Below are 19,223 nucleotides of genomic sequence, written 5' to 3' on the forward strand. Positions count from 1 at the left end.
GCCTCATGTCTTTAAACACTTTAACATAGGAAAACTCAAGTGTGTTACAGTTGTGCATTTTGTTGTGCATCACATTTTGTGGAACTTCAGATATTTGAGGCAGTAGTGATGGATTATATTAACACTCTGCTGTAGCATCTTCATCATCAAAAACTGCAAAACGTTATTTGTGGAGTTACTGTCCTGTTAAGCAAATCCTAACACAAAAAAGTTTCAGAAAAAAATGTCTGCAACTATAAACTACTCTGCTCTATGTGTAATTGTGAGAGAATTATTGTGTTGGGATGTAGCGTATTCCTGTATTATGTTGTTTCTCAAGCTGCAGTCTTTAACTGGAGGAAAAGATTTTATCAAACGAAGCAAAGATTAAAAACCTTGTAAGGAATACACACATACATGGTAATATTAACATTATTTTAATATACAAAATAAGTTGCATTCTATACCAGCTTTGTGGACTGTGAAAATGAGATGATCTGGATTACATTCCATGTGCTCTAAAGTCCCATCTCCCTTTTTCATTCATGGACAAGGATAGTTTTGGCAACTTTGACAATGAAGGAGCTGTTTCGATTTACTTTGTCACTGTTGCAGCTCCAGGGCACCAAAGGCAAGTCTGACACCAGAGGAATGAGAGAGGGTTACAGGAATGACGATTTCTGCGTTACAAAATGGTACTCCAACACCATTACAAAATAAACTGGCAATGTCCTGTTTACAACATCAAGACAGAAAGGGGTATCTCCACGTCCTGCAGAGCAGTTTAGTACAGATATGTTTCTGAATTTGTAGCATCCTGTAGCTACCACACAGACAACTACACAATCCCTCGACCTGCTGCAGTCGGCTCATCTTCATTCATTCATACCAAACAGGTTCCTGTAGGACACTGGTTTACTGTGGGGAGAGTTCAGGTCCAGGAAGACTGCTCTGTCTTGGCATCAGAAGGAATCTCTCTGCTTCAGAGGACAGGTCAATAGACATGAACATAAATATATAGCTAAAACTATATACTATTTTAAAAGAGACCTGGGCTTGAAAAAAAGCCCTCTTCCAATTTTTTTTTGCATTCTTTAGCACTTTCGCACAAATATCACTGTTCAGTCTGTCAATCTAAAACTTTCATCAAGTGCATAATGAGCAACAGTTCTATATCTCATCGTGTCCTGACTGATCGGAGCAACAGGAGAAAGTACTGTTGCGTTTTCAGTCTATTTTGGCATTTATAGAGATTCTGTTTCCAAGTTCTTCAAAGCAACTTTTCGGTTAGTTGCTAGCAGTTTAAAACCTGCTGCTGTCTTGGGGGACCCCCCTGAAGTCTAACTCGCGTGTTTTTGTGACCATCAATTCATGCTTGTTTGCTGCCAACTCTCCCAGAATCATTTCTACATGATTATTTGGGGATCAGACCACTTCCTGCACAACTTTGCATTAAGTATTTTCGTAAAAAAAAAAAGAAGCAGCTGTGCAGTTTAAGGCACCATGCATTACAAAATCATAAGACAAAGGCTTTACAAAAGCTTGAGCTACTTCTACTTGGCACTGTACTTTCTAATGTAGTAAAATGTAAGTATCGCTTGTTAAAAAAAAGATTTGCTTCAGGATATGAACTAATGTAGTGAACTTAAAACCAGGAATTATGTCTAAACATTACCTGCTTTCACCATGTGGATTTGAGACTGTGGGTCACTAGGATATAAAAGGCTCTGTGTCAGTTAGGGCCATGCTTCATGGGTGTAGGACAACATCTTCAGGACTGTATGCAATTAATTTTACAAGTGACATTCACAGCCTGAATCAGAACTATTAACATATTAGTAAATGAAATAAAAAGGAGCGATTCCTCCTCAATTTCTCTGCCTCATCTGCAGTAAGAGAAGGGTAAGACAACATGGAAGACCGTTCTGGAACATCAGGCTGTCCACATGGTCAGTGGTCCAGGAATGGTGCTTTGCTATTATACAACATTGAGGACCATCGACAAGTACTGTTCATAAGACACCTGAATCCAGCCATCCTGATCTGTGTCGTACCTCCTGAACACATCCGTCAGTCTCTGCAAATGAAAGGTAAATGGATTTTAAAGCGTTGCGTTTATGGTGCAAATCTTTTTTAATTGATGTAGATCTTTTACATTTTTTGCAGAAAGAGCTAAACAGCTACACAAAACCGTTGTTTTCTGTAATTCACTGCAAACATGTTTTAACCTTAGGTTTAAAACGTTACACTTTTTTTCAGCTGTCACCCATCAAAAGATGTTTAACAAACAAGAAGCAATGTTGCATTTAAGGTTTTGCCTCTTGCCTTAAATACATTAAGCAGGAACTTAAAGGCTGTGGTACATATGCAGAATAATCAATGCGGGAAACTTCAAGTAGTGAACTATGAAACAAATATTCATTTATTAGAATCACTTCAGAAGCACTGTGAACAGCATCTCAGCAATGAACAGGCACTACTTTAAACCTTTTCTTTTCTTAAAAATGTCAATACCTAATATTTCCTTCCCCCTGTTTTCAGTTTCAAAGGTTCCTCTGCACTGATGGCTTAAAAAGTGTAGAATATGAAACCAGCATATGTACCATAGCTAAGGAGCATGTCTCCAGTAACTAACATACACAAAGACACAAACATTCCTAAAACAGACAAAGAAAGTCACCTGTAGGACAATGCAGCACTGAATGAAGTCATCAAAAGCCACCTGTCCTTTTCTTTGTCTGTCAAACTTCTGAATGAGAATGTCATAAAACTGATCGGAGAGGCGATAACCTTGAGAGAATAAGCAGAGAAAATGTCAAATCACACAGGGTGCATGATGGTCTAGCTTCCCACACTTCTAAAAGACGCATTCGTTGACGTTTCCTCCTCTCATAATCTTTAATCTCTCAAGTTTGAGCAGCTGCTCAATGAAACAGGTTTATAAGGTAAAGCCTAGAAACAAATATTTAGCTCTTAGTGTTAAATGTCTTCCAACATCCATAGAACAACTGTGCAAGAGGATTAATAGTTTTCCTGTCTCCTTAAATGTTTTTCCAATTAACACAAAATTTGTAATTTTTTTACTAATAACGCCTAATTTACTAATAACAACAGCCATACTCCAAGTTTTAATTCCCCTGCAATGTTTTATATGATGTCAAACATAATGAACAGATCTGCACCATTCATAAAGACCTGTAGACAAGTTGCAAAAATCAAATGTAAGTATTTTTTATTCTGTTTTGACACTATATTCTAACACTTACAGGAATAGGTCAGGGAATGTCTTACAGATTACCACCAAGTATGAGCTTTACTTTGATAAATGAAAAGCACACATTTCTCACCAAATCCAGCCAGAGCTTGCTTAAGCTCGTTCTTGTCAATTAGTCCAGAGCTGTCTCTGTCGTATGTCCGGAAGATGTTCTGCCAGTCTGTGATGTATTTCCAGACGCCTGAAAACTCATTAAAATTCACTCCTCCTTTATTGTCCCTGTCAAACATGGCTAAACACAAAGAAGGGTGAAAATGAAATTAAAGACAGTAATAAACTAATTTATATAGCAACTTTAAAAGATAGTATCTCTTGACCTGACAAACCTCACTCAAAATTAAAAAAAAAACAACACAAATTATGAACCAAGTGCGCTCTGTTGGCGAGATTTATCTTGAGATAATTGATTTCACTTTCACCAGAAATTCAAATTCAAGTTTCCTGTACACAAATGCCATATTAGTCCCAAAATTCTCATTCACACAAAACACAATAGAAGAAGCACTATGGAATGTGGTTGTGTCAAATACTTTCTATTTAATTTCCAGTTACATTACATCAGAACATTTAGCAATGGGGTCTCGCGTTTTTGTTGGATCTTCAGCCAAAATGTAAACTAAAGCAAAGTACAAACACTTTCTGAAGCCTATGAATTGTTACTACTTTAACTCTGACCGAAAAGTGGCTTTGTCACAGGCAGTTCGGCAGTACAAAGCACAAAGCCACAGTTGTGAGTCTAAATGAAATCCCATGAATGTTCTACTCGCTCCAGTTTTTCACCAAACTTAAGGCAAATCAAAGCTCTAACATGACCTCAGAACGATAGTATGATGTTTTTTGGTATTTAAAATAATGCCACCCAGAGCAAAGATGTAACCCCCATTTTGTTTCGTGTTTTAAGTAAACCTGCATTTATTGTAAATTAAAATATATTCTTTTGGGATGACATGCAAACACATTTTTTTTACAGTCAAGTCAAAAAGGACTACTGTAAACACATCTCCATCCTGCGGGGTAATCAGAAAACAGATCCGAAGACCAACACACAGACACTAACGCCCTCTCAAGAGGAAACAGAGTAGACAGCCCGGATTCCTTAACAGGTCAGCAGTTTCTTGGAATTGACGACTTACATATGATTGATCGGACAGTCACTGGGTTAAAAGGTGTCCATGTACCTGAAGAAAAGGGCGAGAAAACAAAACCAGAAATATCAGTGCCTTCTGAAAACCAGAAGAATTATGGAACGCATCGCACTATTGAGTAATACACACAGACTGAGGCACAGGCTAGGCCATCTTACCCTGAAGAGCAGAGTGAAACACAAACTAACTATGCTGTGAACTATGATTCATGGTCTAAACCATTCTGAGGGACTTATGCAGAGAAATATTTCATCAATAAGAGCTTCTACACTTTCTCCTATGAATGTTGTGTCTTCTCGAGTACAGTGTGTCTTCTAACGTTGTTGTGAAATCAGCATCTCTAGCGCAGTATTAAAAGGAGGCAAATTAAGTTTTCAGCAACCTGGCCTTAACTCTCCACCAAATCAGCTGGCTTTTACTCTGCTGCGCAACTGTTGCCCAAGCCTTTAGCTTCAAAACAGCTCCTTCACTTGTCCACAGTCTTCTTCCTTTCATGTTTTGGAAAGTAGAAATAAACAACTATCATGACAAAATGTTTTTTCTGGTCTCAGGTTTTGTTTTGCTCATGACAGATTAATACTTCTAATTCTTAAAATTAAAAGAACAAGCTTTCAAGCTAAGCGAATAGCTATGAAAAATATGACCCTCAATTTATTGGAATAAACTTTCTGCTTGATCAAACTGGACAAACAAAACTCTCTTGCTCGAGAGAGCCAAGCCTGACTTCAAAGCTGGATGAGACTGAAAACAGTCATGAATTACCCAAAATCCACCCAGACTGGGAGCTGGGAGCCAGTTTATTCTGTACCCTGTGAGTTAAGACACACTGCAAATCATAACGGGTACTATATCATATTAAAAATGGGAGGCACTCTTAAGCACAAAGCATGCAAGTGTTAATGGCCATTTCTGTGACAGCTTGAATATTTCCACCACAAAATAACTAAACAAGGACCTCCTGTGTCCAGCAACACAAGAGTGTTCAGTTCACTCCACTCTGAAGCAGTGCTCACGGAAAAGACAGCAGCACCCAAAGCCAACAGAAACACTTCGCTCCGGGTTCCTCACAGGGCAGCTGGAGGCTCAACAACAAAGCAGGGACAAAACGCTTCATTGTATCACTCCTGCATGAAATCTGCAGATATCTGAAGACAACAAGAAGAATAAACTGCAGAGGCAGCTTTTCAAAAGCTAATCAGAACACCATCCACCCACTTTCTAACTGCTTCTTCCAGTTCAGGACTGGGGGGAGGTAGAGTCTCTCCCAGCAGGCAACAGGCGCAAGGCAGGGTACACCCTGGACAGGACGCCAGTCCATCACAGGGCAGACACACACGCTCACCCTGGACAGGACACCAGTCCATCATAGGCCACACACACACGCTCACCCTGGACAGGACGCCAGTCCATCACAGGGCACACACACACACTCACCCTGGACAGGACGCCAGTCCAGCACAGGGCAGACACACACGCTCACCCTGGACAGGACGCCAGTCCATCACAGGGCAGACACACACGCTCACCCTGGACAGGACGCCAGTCCAGCACAGGCCACACACAAACACACACACTCACCCTGGACAGGACGCCAGTCCATCACAGGGCAGACACACACGCTCACCCTGGACAGGACGCCAGTCCAGCACAGGGCAGATACACACACTCACCCTGGACAGGACGCCAGTCCAGCACAGGGCAGACACACACGCTCACCCTGGACAGGACGCCAGTCCATCACAGGGCACACACACACACTCACCCTGGACAGGACGCCAGTCCATCACAGGGCAGACACACACGCTCACCCTGGACAGGACGCCAGTCCAGCACAGGCCACACACAAACACACACACTCACCCTGGACAGGACGCCAGTCCAGCACAGGGCAGACACACACGCTCACCCTGGACAGGACGCCAGTCCATCACAGGGCAGATACACACACAGGGACACTGAGGGCCAATTTCCCTGGAAGCTATTTAACCTCTAATTTGACACTGCGAGATTAATATTCAAATATAGCTTCTTCAATGCTCCCACTACTCTCTGGGAAAAGTCATGGCTCCTGCTCTCAGGTTTAAAGGTGAGCCATTCTTTGTACATCATCCAGTTCTTTTCACTCTAAATACTTCTTCAAGGGCCCCTCCTATTTAACACTGTACAGGCCATCAGGAATTTCACACACTCGTAGCTGACTATCCCTTAGTCACATGTTTACTGGTTTTATCAGGGTCACACTATTATCAAGCATTTCCAAGGTTACTACATAGCACCCAGTAGCAAAAACTGAATTGAAGAAAAAAAAAACATACTACGTGGTATAGCATCTTCCCTTAGGTTCTGAAGCTATATTATACACGATGGAAAATGGTTGGGAACAATCAATACTTTACTTTCTCTGGGTGTTTCTCCCCCCCCCCCTTACTTAGATCAATAATAAGAGATAAACTGAATAAAGAGGCACAGATTACGAGTCAACAGCACATCCGATACTGATGCTACAGAAACAGATGCTGACATGTACAATAGTGTCGCCCAGTTCATGCCACAGTGAAAATGATACATTTGCTGTGAGGTTACAGGACAGTTATGCTGAGCTACGTAAAAAAATGTCCCTCTTCCTCTACACTGCCGACACATGAGCACCCTTATACCGACCTGCATCTCTGCGATCTCGTTCTAACCTGCAATCAGGCTATTCACCTCATCTCTCCAGGCCTTTCTAACTCTAACGAAAATAAATACAAACATAAGATACACATGGTTTGGTTTCAATGAGTCGATAATGATCTTCTAAAATTAAACTTACCATTTGATAAAGCTTGCTGAAGCTCAGTGTCCGATATTGACCCACTCCGATCTTTGTCCACTCTGCAAGGATTAAAAAAGGATCATATTAACAAGGCAGAAGGAGAGAACAATGCAATAGCTCTTCCGTTTTCCCGTAGGTGAGTGACATTACCAAAGAAGTGACGGTGTTCAGGCTGCTGGATGCCACAGGAAGACAGGAGCGTACAGTATGTGGCTGCCTCGCTTACTCTTGGGCATCTTCATTTAACCAGGTTAGACTGCGGCCAGTCAGCGAACAGTTCCCTGCTCGTGTGGCGCAGAAGCGAAGTGTACCGTACACACAAGGCCAGACATACGGGGGGGCCCTGCCCTGGCCAGTCTCTGTCTGCTTTCTCTACAGGCCATGTCTTCACTGTTCTGCAGAGCTTGTTTCCCCAGGCTCACACACAAGCAGACAGCAATGGGCAAAACCGCCATGCTGTCCCAGGCAAAGCTGTGGAGTGCCACTCCAGCCTCAGTCCGGGGATATTGTGAGGTTCATCTTCAGCATTACTCTCCACTCCCTGTCTTTACTGTCCCTGCTTCCAGACTCTCCAGGTTTACCTGTGCAAGCCTGGACTGCGCTGTTCACTGCGCAGGACTGGACACCCTGCAGTCACACTGACCGGCCCTGCAGGTACAGGACTGGACACCCTGCGGGGCCTGGACTGGACACCCTGCGGGGCCTGGACTGGACACTCTGCAGACACACTGACGGGCCCTCCAGGACCAGCACTGTCAACCTAAGAGTAACATTCCTACCAACCATGCCCAACAACAGGAACAGCCAGTGACATGGTAGAGATAGATGACCTCTACTGTTCTGTCTGTTTTGTCGGCAGTTCACTGTTACACCTTATTAAGGTAAAGCATGTTTACAGGTCTTTTTTTACAATTCTGCAGATAACAGCTATCACACTAATAGATGTAGACCTGCATCACAGGCAAGCACAGTAACAGATCCTCTCTCACAGCTGGTATGAAAATACTGAGCTATGAAAAGACCTGCAGGACTGGATTGGCTACTGTTGTGACTAAAAACAGCTCTGGGGCTGCATTGGTACCCCTGCTCATCGCAGGCAGGTGAAGTGCAAGATAAATCTAGGAGCATTTAAACAGTTTTGCCTGGGGTAGAATAGGTGACGTTAAAAATATTTCATTTGACTAGTGATGACAGACAATGATATAGGTGAACCACTGTGTAGCCTTATTTCAGGACTGCAGGGTAATACTTTATGATATGGGGAATAATTTGCTATGTTAAACTTGAAACCAAAAGAAGTCAATTTCATTCCTACAGTCTGGCTCACACAGTAGGAATGTGACTTGCACAGACGTATCTGTCTTCACCTGCATACTCATGGGGAGCAAATGTGTTTATTCAAATGCAGTTTTTTATTTTTCACCTTGCTCATAAAATTAGCAGGAAACCCTCCCTGGTATCAGCATTACCAGCTCCAAAACGATGTCTGGTTTTGCCGCATGATTCAGTTGAGACTCTCTCAGAGGCTGAGTGACTCACCTGACCTTTGACCACGCCACAGTGCCGGTCATGTGACCCAAGGCGTCCAGGCAACACAACGTGTTGTGGCACAACGAATCACTTCAGTGTGTGGCCAAACCAAGAAGTATGCGGGTGGAGACGAGGTTAAACGTTTATTTGGGGGAACATTTTATTTTCCTTGGAGTGCTGACTGCTTCACTGTGGGTGTGTCATTTTCCCCCTTCAGTAGCTTACACACCGTGGAAAAAACGTGCAGGGCCTCAGGGTAGAATAGGTGTGCGAGTCTTTCCCAACATGAGCCGGCAACAAAGACCAACTTTGTCCGGTTTTTGCTCGCCCTTCAGGAATACGAACAAGGCAACCTAAGTACAGTATTGGAGTACACAGACACTCTGTGCAAGGAGCTCTGTGATGTAGTGATAGAGGCATTCACACGGACATATAAGAGAAGTGCGAAGCAGAAAGAGACAGTTCGTCCAGTTGTATGCTTTTTGCTTTTTAAATATGGGACTGTACACAGCACTTTCATTCTGACGGTCCCAACAATTCAGTCACTTCAGACACGCGGGCAACCCATTTGACACGATCCATAAAAAAGGCCAACAGGGACTCTTCTTTCTTCGAAAACACAGGTACTTTAAGGTAGATAAAACTATCCTTAAGACCTTTCTACAAGTGAATATAAGTGGCAAAATAATCAGGAATAATCAAATAAACTTAAGCATCCTTTACAAACAGAGGGTGACTAAGAAAGCCAAAAGCACCAGGGAGTGTGTGTCTCACCCCTCCATTGTGAATTCACACTTCTCCCATCTGGGAGACACCTCTGTGCCCCCAGGTGTAAAACCAACAGACTCAGGAAATATCTTTCCCACTGCAATTACACTCTTCAACAATGCAAAGTCACTACCTTGTCTCTTGTTTCTTTTCTCCTGTCACACTACTGCATTCTCTTCCCTTTTGATGATGTGTATTTGTCATTGTGTTGTGTTCTGACTGTGCTGTAAAACAAACTTCCCCTAGGGGACAATAAAGCTTGAATTGATTTGAATTTTACACACTGCCTAGCTTGTATGTAAAACTGTGCTGTTGGCCATCCATCTTGAATATGTTACACAACATGCTGGCCTTGCAACACGCCCCATGACAATCAGGAACTTGCAGACAGTAACAGCCTGCACAGTGCGTTTCCACTTCTGTCCACTGTGACTCCTCGATGATGTCGCAGTACAGTCAGAGGTTCGCATGTGACGGGTTAACAGCATCAGTCCCTGCCGTGCTTTCAGATGTACCCCGATATTAAACACAGGACCTCCACACAGCATCTGCTGGAAGTATTTTATATATATATACTGATGGAAAAAAGAAACGCAACACCTCCTCCTCCACACTCTGGCCCTCCCGTCTGCGTGGGACAGGCTGAAGAGGGACTCATCCATGAAGAGGACCTGATGCCACTGCTGATGAGTCCATCACAGCCTCTGTCTGGCCCAAGCCAGTCGGGTGTGACGTCTAGGAGGTGTGAGCAGAGGGCCCCTGACAGGTCGCCCTGCTCTAAGGCCAGCAGCATGGAGCCTCACTGTCCTGTCACTGATGTGGACATTGTGTCTGCTGGCAGGTTCAGCAGCGGTACGGGTGGCAGATCTGAAACGATCTCTCGGACGGACCAGTCTGGTGTGTCTGTCCTGCTCTGGTGTGGTCACAGTGTGACCGGATCTTGGAGGGTCATCTGTCCTGCCGGTCTGCTGAAACCTTCTCTTCAGTCTCAGTGGAGCAGCTCACTCCATAGTGTCTGGCAATGCTGGCACATGACATGCCTGCCTGCAGCATGCCAATGGCCCTCTCCCTTGCTCCTGGTGACATTCGAGACACTATGGAATGCACCAAAACTGACGAAGTGTGGCCTTTTTCTTGCAGTGACCTAAGCTTTGAATTCAGGCCTTTTTAAAAGTGACCTGATCAGGCATTGTTCCACCTGGACCTGGTTGGGTAAAAGTGCACCTAACGAGCTTCCGTGTGATTGGCAAGTTCAATGCCTCACTGCACAAGCTGTATTGCTGGTCAGAGGGCTTAAAACAAATTGACAACGTTTTGTACATCAGCTATAACTATAGTATTCTCATTCCAGAAAATGCTGCGATTCTTTTTTTCCCATCGGTATATTTCAGTATTGCGTGCCTTAAACCGGGGTTCCCAGATGGTTTTTTTCAGCACTTCAACGTGTAATAGTTTCCTTTTAACTAACCCCTTCAGAGAAAGGACTCAAATAGATTCATGTTCAGGCCCAGTGCTCAGCACTGCTGCCTCGCTGATCTGGGGCTCTGGGGTCAGTTCCTGGGGTGCTGTCTGTGTGGTGTCTCCATGTCACCCTGTGGTCACGGGACTTTCCTTCTGTTGCTCCTGTTTTCCCCCACAGTCCAAAGACCTGCTGGTAGGTTAACTGGCTTCTTGGAAAATAGACCCTGGTGTGAGAGTGTGTCTGCGTCTGTGCCCTGTGATGGACTGGCACCCCACCCAGGGTGTACCCCATCTTGCGCCCCAGGCTGGCCTGGCTCCCCGGTGTGACCCTGCTACTGGATAAAGTAGTGAGAAAATGGATGGATGTCAATGAAGTAACTGGCAGCTGTGCAGGCATGAAAAACTGGAACTGACACCAAGCAACTCCTGGTGACGACTGACGAGCAGCGCCGCCCTCCCTTCCTTTAGAAACCTGACAGAAGCACGGTGAGCAGCGATACCTTTCAGATAAAGTACCATCAAAGCTGCATAAAGATGCATGAATGACCACAGTTTGCTTTGATTTCTGAAATTCTTTGATTCAATTCAGTCCCAAGGCCAGAGAAAACGGAATTAGAACATCCCCTCCAATGTTTAGACACAGATCACAGAGATCCTGCAGCACCTAGGATTTCAATCTGAGGAGCCCATCTCTACTTCTAGCGGGCCTGTAGTCACAGGTTTCTGTTCCACCAGAGCTCTCAGTTAAGAGAGCAGAACTAATTCTCCAGTTAACTGCATAATTGTAACACATCAAGCCAGCCCCTAAGGGATTTTTTATTGACAGCCCTACCTTTCATGAAGTTAAAGTTCCAGTGACCAGATTTAAAAGACCCTTAAAAATCATGTCAAATCTAACCAAGAACTAACTGTGTGATTAATTATTCAGGTCGAAACAAAATCCAGGAGATAGTAGACTAGCCCCACACCCCAGGTGATGTAAGGTCATTTCCCTGCATATCTCGGTAGTTAAGAAGTAACCTGGCGTGACATCAGCTAATCCTGCCAGTAAACCTCACGCCCCGTGGGTACAGAGACCAGTGTTTGTATTGACAACACGGCAGGGCCTTGCACAGTGCTGTACGCGTCCGCGGAGCCCACGGAAACCCCCAGCGATCAAGCCTGCCTCATCCGTGGGAGCGATAAGAAACACCACACGCTGGCACGTCACCGCTGACAGACAGGCGCCCACCACACAGCAAAACACGCCACGGCGAAAGAAACGCGCGCCTGTGACACGTCGGTCAGGGGAGATCAGGCAATCACGCGACTGTACCCACACGGATCCGCGTTCACCCACACCGCTCCGTGAAAGCTCACATTAACACAGCAGCTGCGGCCAGGCCGCCTCGCTCGAAACACGTTCAGAAAAACACGGAAACCGAAACAAACGTTACGAGGGACAGACCCATCTCCATGTAAATCGTGTCGTCCTTTTTTTGGAGGGGTTGTTTTACATTTCTTACCTCTGAAATATGTTCCACAGGAAACCTTGATCGGGCGGGGTGTTGTACTGCGACGGTCGATACTGATATGCCATTCTAGGATAATTTTGTTTTTGAGTTGTTCTTTCAGACTGATTCAAGATGAAACAGACACTCCTCTCTATCCCTCAGTCAGGCTTCGCCAGTTTCACAGTGGGACTCCACACTGACCCGGACCCACACAGTAGCGTGTCACCACTTCCCCCAGGGCGTCTCAGGCGTGACGTCACTTCCCCCCGCCCCACCTCGGTGCCGCCCAGCGGGCGTCACGGGAGCCTCTCGGTTGCCGCGGCGACAGAGGAGCGACGCTCTCGCGGTTAACCGTCACGTGGCAGGCCAGCACGGTGACTTCCGCCTTGTGTCACTTCCTGGTGCTGGAAATCGCGGCTCTCGATATAAATCGGTGAATCCGAGGTATCTCGCCGGTTTTTCTTTAAATGTCTGATTGTCTTTGAAGTGTTATTCTGGCCGTTTATTTAGAGTGAAGGGAAATGGCTTATCTTAAAGCACGCTGTGTGCAATAAAGCTACAGTTAGCTGTAGCGCTGTCAGCTCAAAAGGGGTGAGACACCTTGGTTACATTTATCTGATATAAACAGACTCCACACGTGTAATATCAGTAATTTACTTTATAATCTAGTCTGAGTGTGTAACCAAAGCAAGTTTTTAACTGCAGTCGATAAAAGAGTGAATCTTGTTTTTTTATATAAAATGGCAATAATAGGCTGCAGTGAAAATCGTAATGTATCATTATTTTTTCAAATAATATACAGATAAGATCTCTTTATTGGCCATATACAATTTCTTGCATTAAGAATTTGTCTTTCCGCGTACCCCAGCTTGCTCTCCATGAGACACACAGACAGAGAGAGAAGTTGGGGGTCAGAGCGCAGGGTCAGATATTTATACAGCGCCCCTGGAGCAGTTGGGGTGAAGGGCCTTGCTCAGGGGCCCAACGGAGTAGGATTCCTCTGCTTGCTGCAGGATTTGAACCGGCAACCTTCCAGCCAGAGGCGCAGATCCTGAGCCACAGAGCCTCCGCTCCGCCCTAGCACATCTGCAATCATGTCAAATGATGTAATTTGTTATACATATAATTTAAAAGAGAAGAGCTAGAGATACTTCGCTCGTTCCGATCAGATTTGTGGAAATAGCTGAAGAGTTTGTCAGGACTGATACAGCACAGGTCCGCATTCTTCAGCGGCGTTATTTATGTTTTGACAAGTTCAATGTTGGTCTCCCTTAGTGGCCATTTATTTTATTTAAGTTACACTGCTCTCACAGACCAGGCGGCTTGAGGGGGAAACTGCCCCTTCTTGGACGGGAAATTGAAACAGTTTTTAAAGCAGATCCGTGTCAAGACAAAGCCCCCCGTTCGAGGTGTGGCTGATTGTAGAGCCCTGAACCGGTCTGTGCTTTATTCAGCAACTTTTGGTATTACTTTTCAGATGCCATGATGTCCTCCGGAATCGAATGTGGTGGCAAAACATTTTGGCTTAAATTAGGAGACCCCGACAGTGACGGGAACTTGTGGGAATCTTGTTCTCTTGCTTGAAGAGCCTAGAACTCCCCCAGGAGTGTGGTGCGCCCCCCTGGGAGAGCAGGGCGAAATTGCTGCTGTCCAATGGCCGCCTTCAAGGACTGGACCACCGCTCTGCTTCAGAAGAAGGGAGCGCTGTTTGGCACAGCGTACTTGATCAGGATCCTTCTGGTGTTCTATGGGGTGTATCAGGACAAGGTCATGGTGGTGAAATACACCGATGTCGACTACCACGTTTTCACAGATGCCTCGCGGTTCGTCACACAGGTTTGTACGCAGAAGCGTTGTGCATTTTAATGAACACGTGTGCATTTGTCGAGTTTGGAACAAGTAGTCATGATCTTAAAATACTACTTGTAATTATGACTTGATTGCTGATCCTCGGGTATATCACTTACTCAATGTTTTTACTGAACGGTTTTCTCTTGCTCCCTTGTCTCACTGAAATGATCAGTTTTCCGCCTGCCCCATGATAATCTATAGGCTAAACGCCCTGGTAGCACTTACAGAGATCGCCACAGGGAAACTGCCTTTCGCGTTTTGAGACGTTTTCTTCTGTCGTCGTTCTGTAGCCTGCAGAAGCCCTGCCGTGTTTCTCTCGCCACCTGAACTCTCCTGCCTTGCCTTCCCAGGGCTCTTCCCCCTATAAGAGGGCCACCTACCGCTACACCCCTTTGCTGGCCTGGATTCTCACCCCCAACGTTTACGTGGCCGCCGTGTTCGGGAAGCTGCTGTTTGTGACCTGCGACGTCCTCTCCGCCCTGCTGCTGCACAAGCTCCTGCGGCTCCGGGGGCTGGGCAGCGCGGCGGCCTGCCGCTACTGCGCAATGTGGCTGCTCAACCCCCTGCCCATGGGCGTCTCCAGCCGGGGGAACGCCGAGTCCATGCTGGCGGTGCTGGTCGTCGCCACTCTGTACCTGCTGGAGCGGGGCCGCCTGAGCCGGGCCGCGCTGTGCTACGGGCTGGCGGTGCACATGAAGATCTACCCGGCGACCTACGCCATTCCCATCGCCCTGGCGCTGCGGAGACGGCCCGCCCCCACGCTGCTCTCGGGGCTCCTGAGCAGAGACCTGCTCGTGTTCGCGGCCGTGGCTGGGGGAACGTTCTGTGGGCTCGGCCTGGTGTTTTATCACATGTGAGTTTGAGGTCCGCCCCCCCGACGCGACCCCGGTGCGGGGAATGGTGAGAGGCCCCTGAGGGAGCCAGCGCAGGCTTTGAGACGCGTTCCCGCTGCTTCCCCGCTGCTCCCTGCGGTTCGGCAGCCATCGGCATCTCCGGGATGAATTACGCTCCTTAGGAGAATTCCCTGTGCTCGCGGAGCTAGTGTCCCTTCTGTCTCTTGTTAAAACTGGGCTCAGCCGAGATTGTAAACGTCTTTCTTCCTGTAGAGTTTTGCGGTGTTGAGCCCGCCCGAGCCAGAGGTCACAGGAATACAGCGTCTGAGTGGGTCAGCTGTGACGTTGTGCGTCGGCTGTAGAGGGACAAGTAAAGGTCAATTCCATGCTGGATAATAGAAAGGAGAAACAACATTTCGGCTGTTGATAGGACTGCAGGGGTGCAGGAGTGCCTTCGTCAGGCGGCTCCGAACCGCTGTGTTAGAATTGACCTTTACCTGTTCCTTCACAGAAACGCAGCGATTGACGAGCTTCTGAACGGAATGGACTGTGGGAGAATAGCCTGAGTAAACCAGAAGTGTGCTGGAGACGATCCCGCAAAGCCAGTTCTGCGTCTCCCTCTGCGCGGTCCTGGATCTGTACCGGCTTGATGCCGATGGCCCTCAGGCGGGGGGGGATGGATGAGAAAGAGATGTCCACTGGGAAATAACCCAGAGAGCGGACCGTTCGGTTGTCTTTGTCATACCCAAGACCCACGCGCCGTCGGGCTGTGACAGGGTCCATCTGTTGAGAAATGAGACTTCGGCGAGCACGTCCAGTCCATGCCTTGAATTGGGCTGCACGAGGCGTGTGCCTTGTTGATCCAGAAACGCAAAGAAGAAATGTTTTGGAAAGAACTGTTTGGGAAATGGCGTTCTGCCCAGCTGGGGCTCAGGGGTTCTGTTCTCTGGTCTCACCCGTTTCTCTCTCCCCGCGGCCTGTTTCTGTCGAAGGTATGGCTGGGACTTTGTGGAGCACACGTACCTGTACCACGTGACCCGGAGGGACATCCGCCACAACTTCTCGGCCTACTTCTACGTGCTGTACCTGACGGCTGAGAGCCGGGCCAGCCTGGCCCTGGGGCTGGCCGCCTTCCTGCCCCAGCTGGCGCTGCTGCTGCTGACCGCGCTGGCCTTCCACCCGGACCTGGCCTTCTGCTGCTTCCTGCACACCGCCGTCTTCGTCAGCTTCAACAAAGTCTGCACTTCCCAGGTCTCGGGCGCTGGCTGTTTTGTCTCGTCGCATGACCTCTGTAAATGAGCGTGCCGGCACGTTCCTGGCTTTGCTCGATGTGAAACCGCGTGCGGTTCTTAACGGGAGCGCTTTTAGTCCCTGGTGACACTGGCTGTTCTGTTGGCTTTGGATTTAAAAGGTCTCGTAGCTCAAACTAAAGCGACCAGTGTGTCCACTAAACTACCCGACGGGGATCGTGTGAATTACCCGCAGAGAAAACTCATTTGTTGTATGTTTGTTTTGAAACTGTTTATATCGAGAAAGGAAGTTGAATAATTTCCCACTGATCGTCCTGTAGTGACCTTTGTCCTGTGTCCTGTCTTTTTTGTCTGCAGTACTTCCTCTGGTACCTGTGCCTGCTGCCTCTGGTTCTCCCCTGCCTGACGTTATCACTCAAGCAAGGACTGGGGCTCCTTGGCCTGTGGTTTGTTGGTCAGGTAACAGCTACCTTACATAATTGCATAATTATAGGACTATTATCATGTATATATGACCATTAAGGTTAAGTAAAGAAATATTCAAACAGATGATTTTATATGGCATATTGCATTTGTGTTCATCTCTCCAATACAGAAAATATGTTATGAGATGTGTTCCCTCTGTGAGTTATCCTCGGTAAAGAAATGCATAATTAAGAATGCAGGTTTTGTTACTGCTGATGTATTTGTTTTTCCAGTTGCTGGCTTACGTGAGAACAATCTAGTACATTTGTAAAATACATGCCAAACTTAAGAAGTCCTGATCTAATGTCTGTTTGAAAAATCCCAGTAATACTTTCAAATGAAATGACGTCAGAAAAGTAAAGAAACAGATTGTTGCTTTGCTTAGTGTGGTCTCTGCTCTCTTCTCAGGCCCAGAGCTGGTTGCTAGGCTCTCAAGACTGCTCTTTTTCTTGCAGGCCCTGTGGCTGGCACCTGCGTATTATCTGGAATTTGAAGGGGACAATACATTTGTTCTCATCTGGCTGGCTGGACTGTTGTTTCTCGTCATTAATTCGTTTATACTCGTGCAGATTATCTCCCACTATAAGCCAGAGATCACCCAGCAGAAAGTTAAATCACACTAACTCGAAGACGTCCTGCAGGTTGAACAGGGTTATACTGATTTATTTGGAGGTCACACACCAGTACATGTAGGGTGTTCATACAGATGTCTGGCTGATTTCTACTCTGTACTCTTACCATCTACCAGTTGAAGTGATTTCTCACTCTGATGTGCTGTGCAGTGGGGCTGCACTGCCCTTTAGGGTGAAAAGAGTTATTACAAGTTATTGTAATAATGAAATGCCTGCAGCGAGTGAAACTCTGAAGACTGAGGAGCAGCGCTCAGCCCCAATAGGTCAGCCTCCAAAACGTAAAATAGTTAAAATAAAATTGAAAAAAAAAGCATTAAAAAACCCTAAAACAAAATAGCTGCATCCACTATTGGTCTGTCTTGGCTTTCAAAAAAAGTTTTTCAAGGGAATTGATTAGGTATGTTTATGCTTTGTTTTCCGTTTGGTGTGTGGTGTCTTCTCTATGGACACGTACAGTAGCTCATCCGCTTTGGCGCTACCGCCCCCTTCCGTTCGATTGAAGGATCATGCCGCCCGCTACTGCCATCTAGTGGTTGAAAGAGGAAGGGAAGAAGAGGAGTTGTGTCCTTGGCTCTGACGTCACCGGCGTCTGGGCACGTCTCCAAGCCAGGCGTTCAGAGCAAGACACTGAAGCAAAACCTTGTCTTTCACCCCAGCTCAACGCGCCACAAGTCAGCTGAGTGGTTAGTCATTGAACTGAAGCAGATGAACTGATTTCCCCAGTTTCTGGTGCTGATGAGGTAAAGAAACGTAAACTCTACAGCAATGCAGCCACCCAGGACTGGAGTTGAGATGAGAAGACTTATTGCCCCCTGAGGGAAATTTATTGTGGACAAACAGCACTTCTGCACATTTAAATATAATGCAGAAAAAAACTAACATTGCACATGTTAGTTTTGCAGAAAAAAATTATATCAGATCCTTCCCACATCCTCAATTCTGAAGACCAACTCCAAGACCACCTGAACTAACATTGCACATTACTCCTGTATAACACATAACGACATATAACATTTATAACGCATTGCAAAACATTGCACACAAGTGGAGTGTAAAGGTCCGAATTTGTGTTTATCCTTGCCATTTGCGTTGCCGGCTGTAATGGAGAGCGGAACACAGGAATGTTTGTATCTGTTTGACTTCCATTTGGAAACCCTAAAGCGTTTGCCAGAAGGAAGAAGTTGGTCTTCAGAATTGAGGATGCGGGAAGGATCTGATATATTTTTTTTCTGCCTGTTTGATTATGTTTATTTTTAAGATCGTCTGCAGGGAGGGGTGCTGTTTGGATGAGACGGGTAATTTGCGATCCTGATTGAACTGCTAAATTACTGATAAGTCGGGCACTGTTCTGTGACCGTGTTGGCCTGTAAATAATAATAATGAATTAATAATCATAATAAGAAATGTCATTTTTTCAGCCCTACTGTACTACCTCATTCCGATCTATTCCTCTAGTTACTCAGCACAGTTAGGCTTTTGTTTTAACTGTGGGTACAGTTGGGATGTTTTAACAGTTAAAAACAACTCCTGGTGTACAGGAGCATTTTTTCCCCCACTCCGATGTTTAATAATTAGAGCGATGCTGTTGTGCCATGTTTTTCCGCACTTGTGCGGCGCAGGCTATATTTTGAACTTTTCTCTCGCTCCTCTTTCCTTGCCCACTCGTGATCGTCCTCAGAGGGTGGGCGGTGAGGGAGAACCAGGGTTTTGGGGCGCAGTGGGAGAGA

The 19,223-nt window shown here is 46.0% G+C and overlaps 2 protein-coding genes across 4 annotated transcripts; one reads left to right on the forward strand and one right to left on the reverse strand.

Annotated features, from left to right (window-relative positions):
- Positions 1-400: 400 nt before the first annotated feature.
- pdcd6 (programmed cell death 6) lies at positions 401-12,699 on the reverse strand. The gene is made up of 6 exons (XM_088644157.1): positions 12,478-12,699; positions 7,211-7,272; positions 4,387-4,431; positions 3,327-3,485; positions 2,660-2,769; positions 401-2,056 (listed from the first exon to the last, which is right to left on the reverse strand). The coding sequence occupies exons 1-6, from the start codon at positions 12,549-12,551 to the stop codon at positions 1,958-1,960; spliced, it is 549 nt and encodes a 182-aa protein (XP_088500283.1). The 5' UTR covers positions 12,552-12,699; the 3' UTR covers positions 401-1,957.
- Positions 12,700-12,760: 61 nt separating this feature from the next.
- On the forward strand, positions 12,761-17,830 carry pigm (phosphatidylinositol glycan anchor biosynthesis, class M). Of its 3 annotated transcripts, none has more exons than XM_088644147.1 (6): positions 12,761-12,909; positions 13,943-14,301; positions 14,607-15,169; positions 16,142-16,400; positions 16,757-16,858; positions 17,320-17,830. In XM_088644147.1, the coding sequence occupies exons 2-6, from the start codon at positions 14,119-14,121 to the stop codon at positions 17,485-17,487; spliced, it is 1,275 nt and encodes a 424-aa protein (XP_088500273.1). In that variant the 5' UTR covers positions 12,761-12,909; positions 13,943-14,118; the 3' UTR covers positions 17,488-17,830. The 3 variants fall into 3 exon arrangements, with proteins under 3 accessions (XP_088500273.1, XP_088500275.1, XP_088500274.1); XM_088644149.1 differs by having other exon boundaries at positions 14,667-15,169; XM_088644148.1 differs by lacking the exon at positions 12,761-12,909 and adding an exon at positions 12,934-13,056.
- The last annotated feature ends 1,393 nt before the right edge of the window (positions 17,831-19,223 follow it).

This window comes from Lepisosteus platostomus, chromosome 8, assembly GCF_059453375.1.
Source record: "Lepisosteus platostomus isolate fLepPlt1 chromosome 8, fLepPlt1.hap1, whole genome shotgun sequence".
Lineage (NCBI taxonomy): Eukaryota > Metazoa > Chordata > Actinopteri > Semionotiformes > Lepisosteidae > Lepisosteus > Lepisosteus platostomus.

Coding starts and splice junctions, on each gene's coding strand:
- pdcd6 (XM_088644157.1), bottom strand. CDS start 12,551: ATGGCATATCAGTATCGACCGTCGCAGTACAACACCCCGCCCGATCAA. Junction 7,273..12,477: donor CTGTGGAACATATTTCAGAG/GTAAGAAATGTA, acceptor TAATCCTTGCAG/AGTGGACAAAGATCGGAGTG. Junction 2,770..3,326: donor GCAAGCTCTGGCTGGATTTG/GTGAGAAATGTG, acceptor TATTCTCTCAAG/GTTATCGCCTCTCCGATCAG.
- pigm (XM_088644147.1), top strand. CDS start 14,119: ATGGCCGCCTTCAAGGACTGGACCACCGCTCTGCTTCAGAAGAAGGGA. Junction 16,401..16,756: donor ACAAAGTCTGCACTTCCCAG/GTCTCGGGCGCT, acceptor TTTTGTCTGCAG/TACTTCCTCTGGTACCTGTG. Junction 16,859..17,319: donor GCCTGTGGTTTGTTGGTCAG/GTAACAGCTACC, acceptor TTTTTCTTGCAG/GCCCTGTGGCTGGCACCTGC.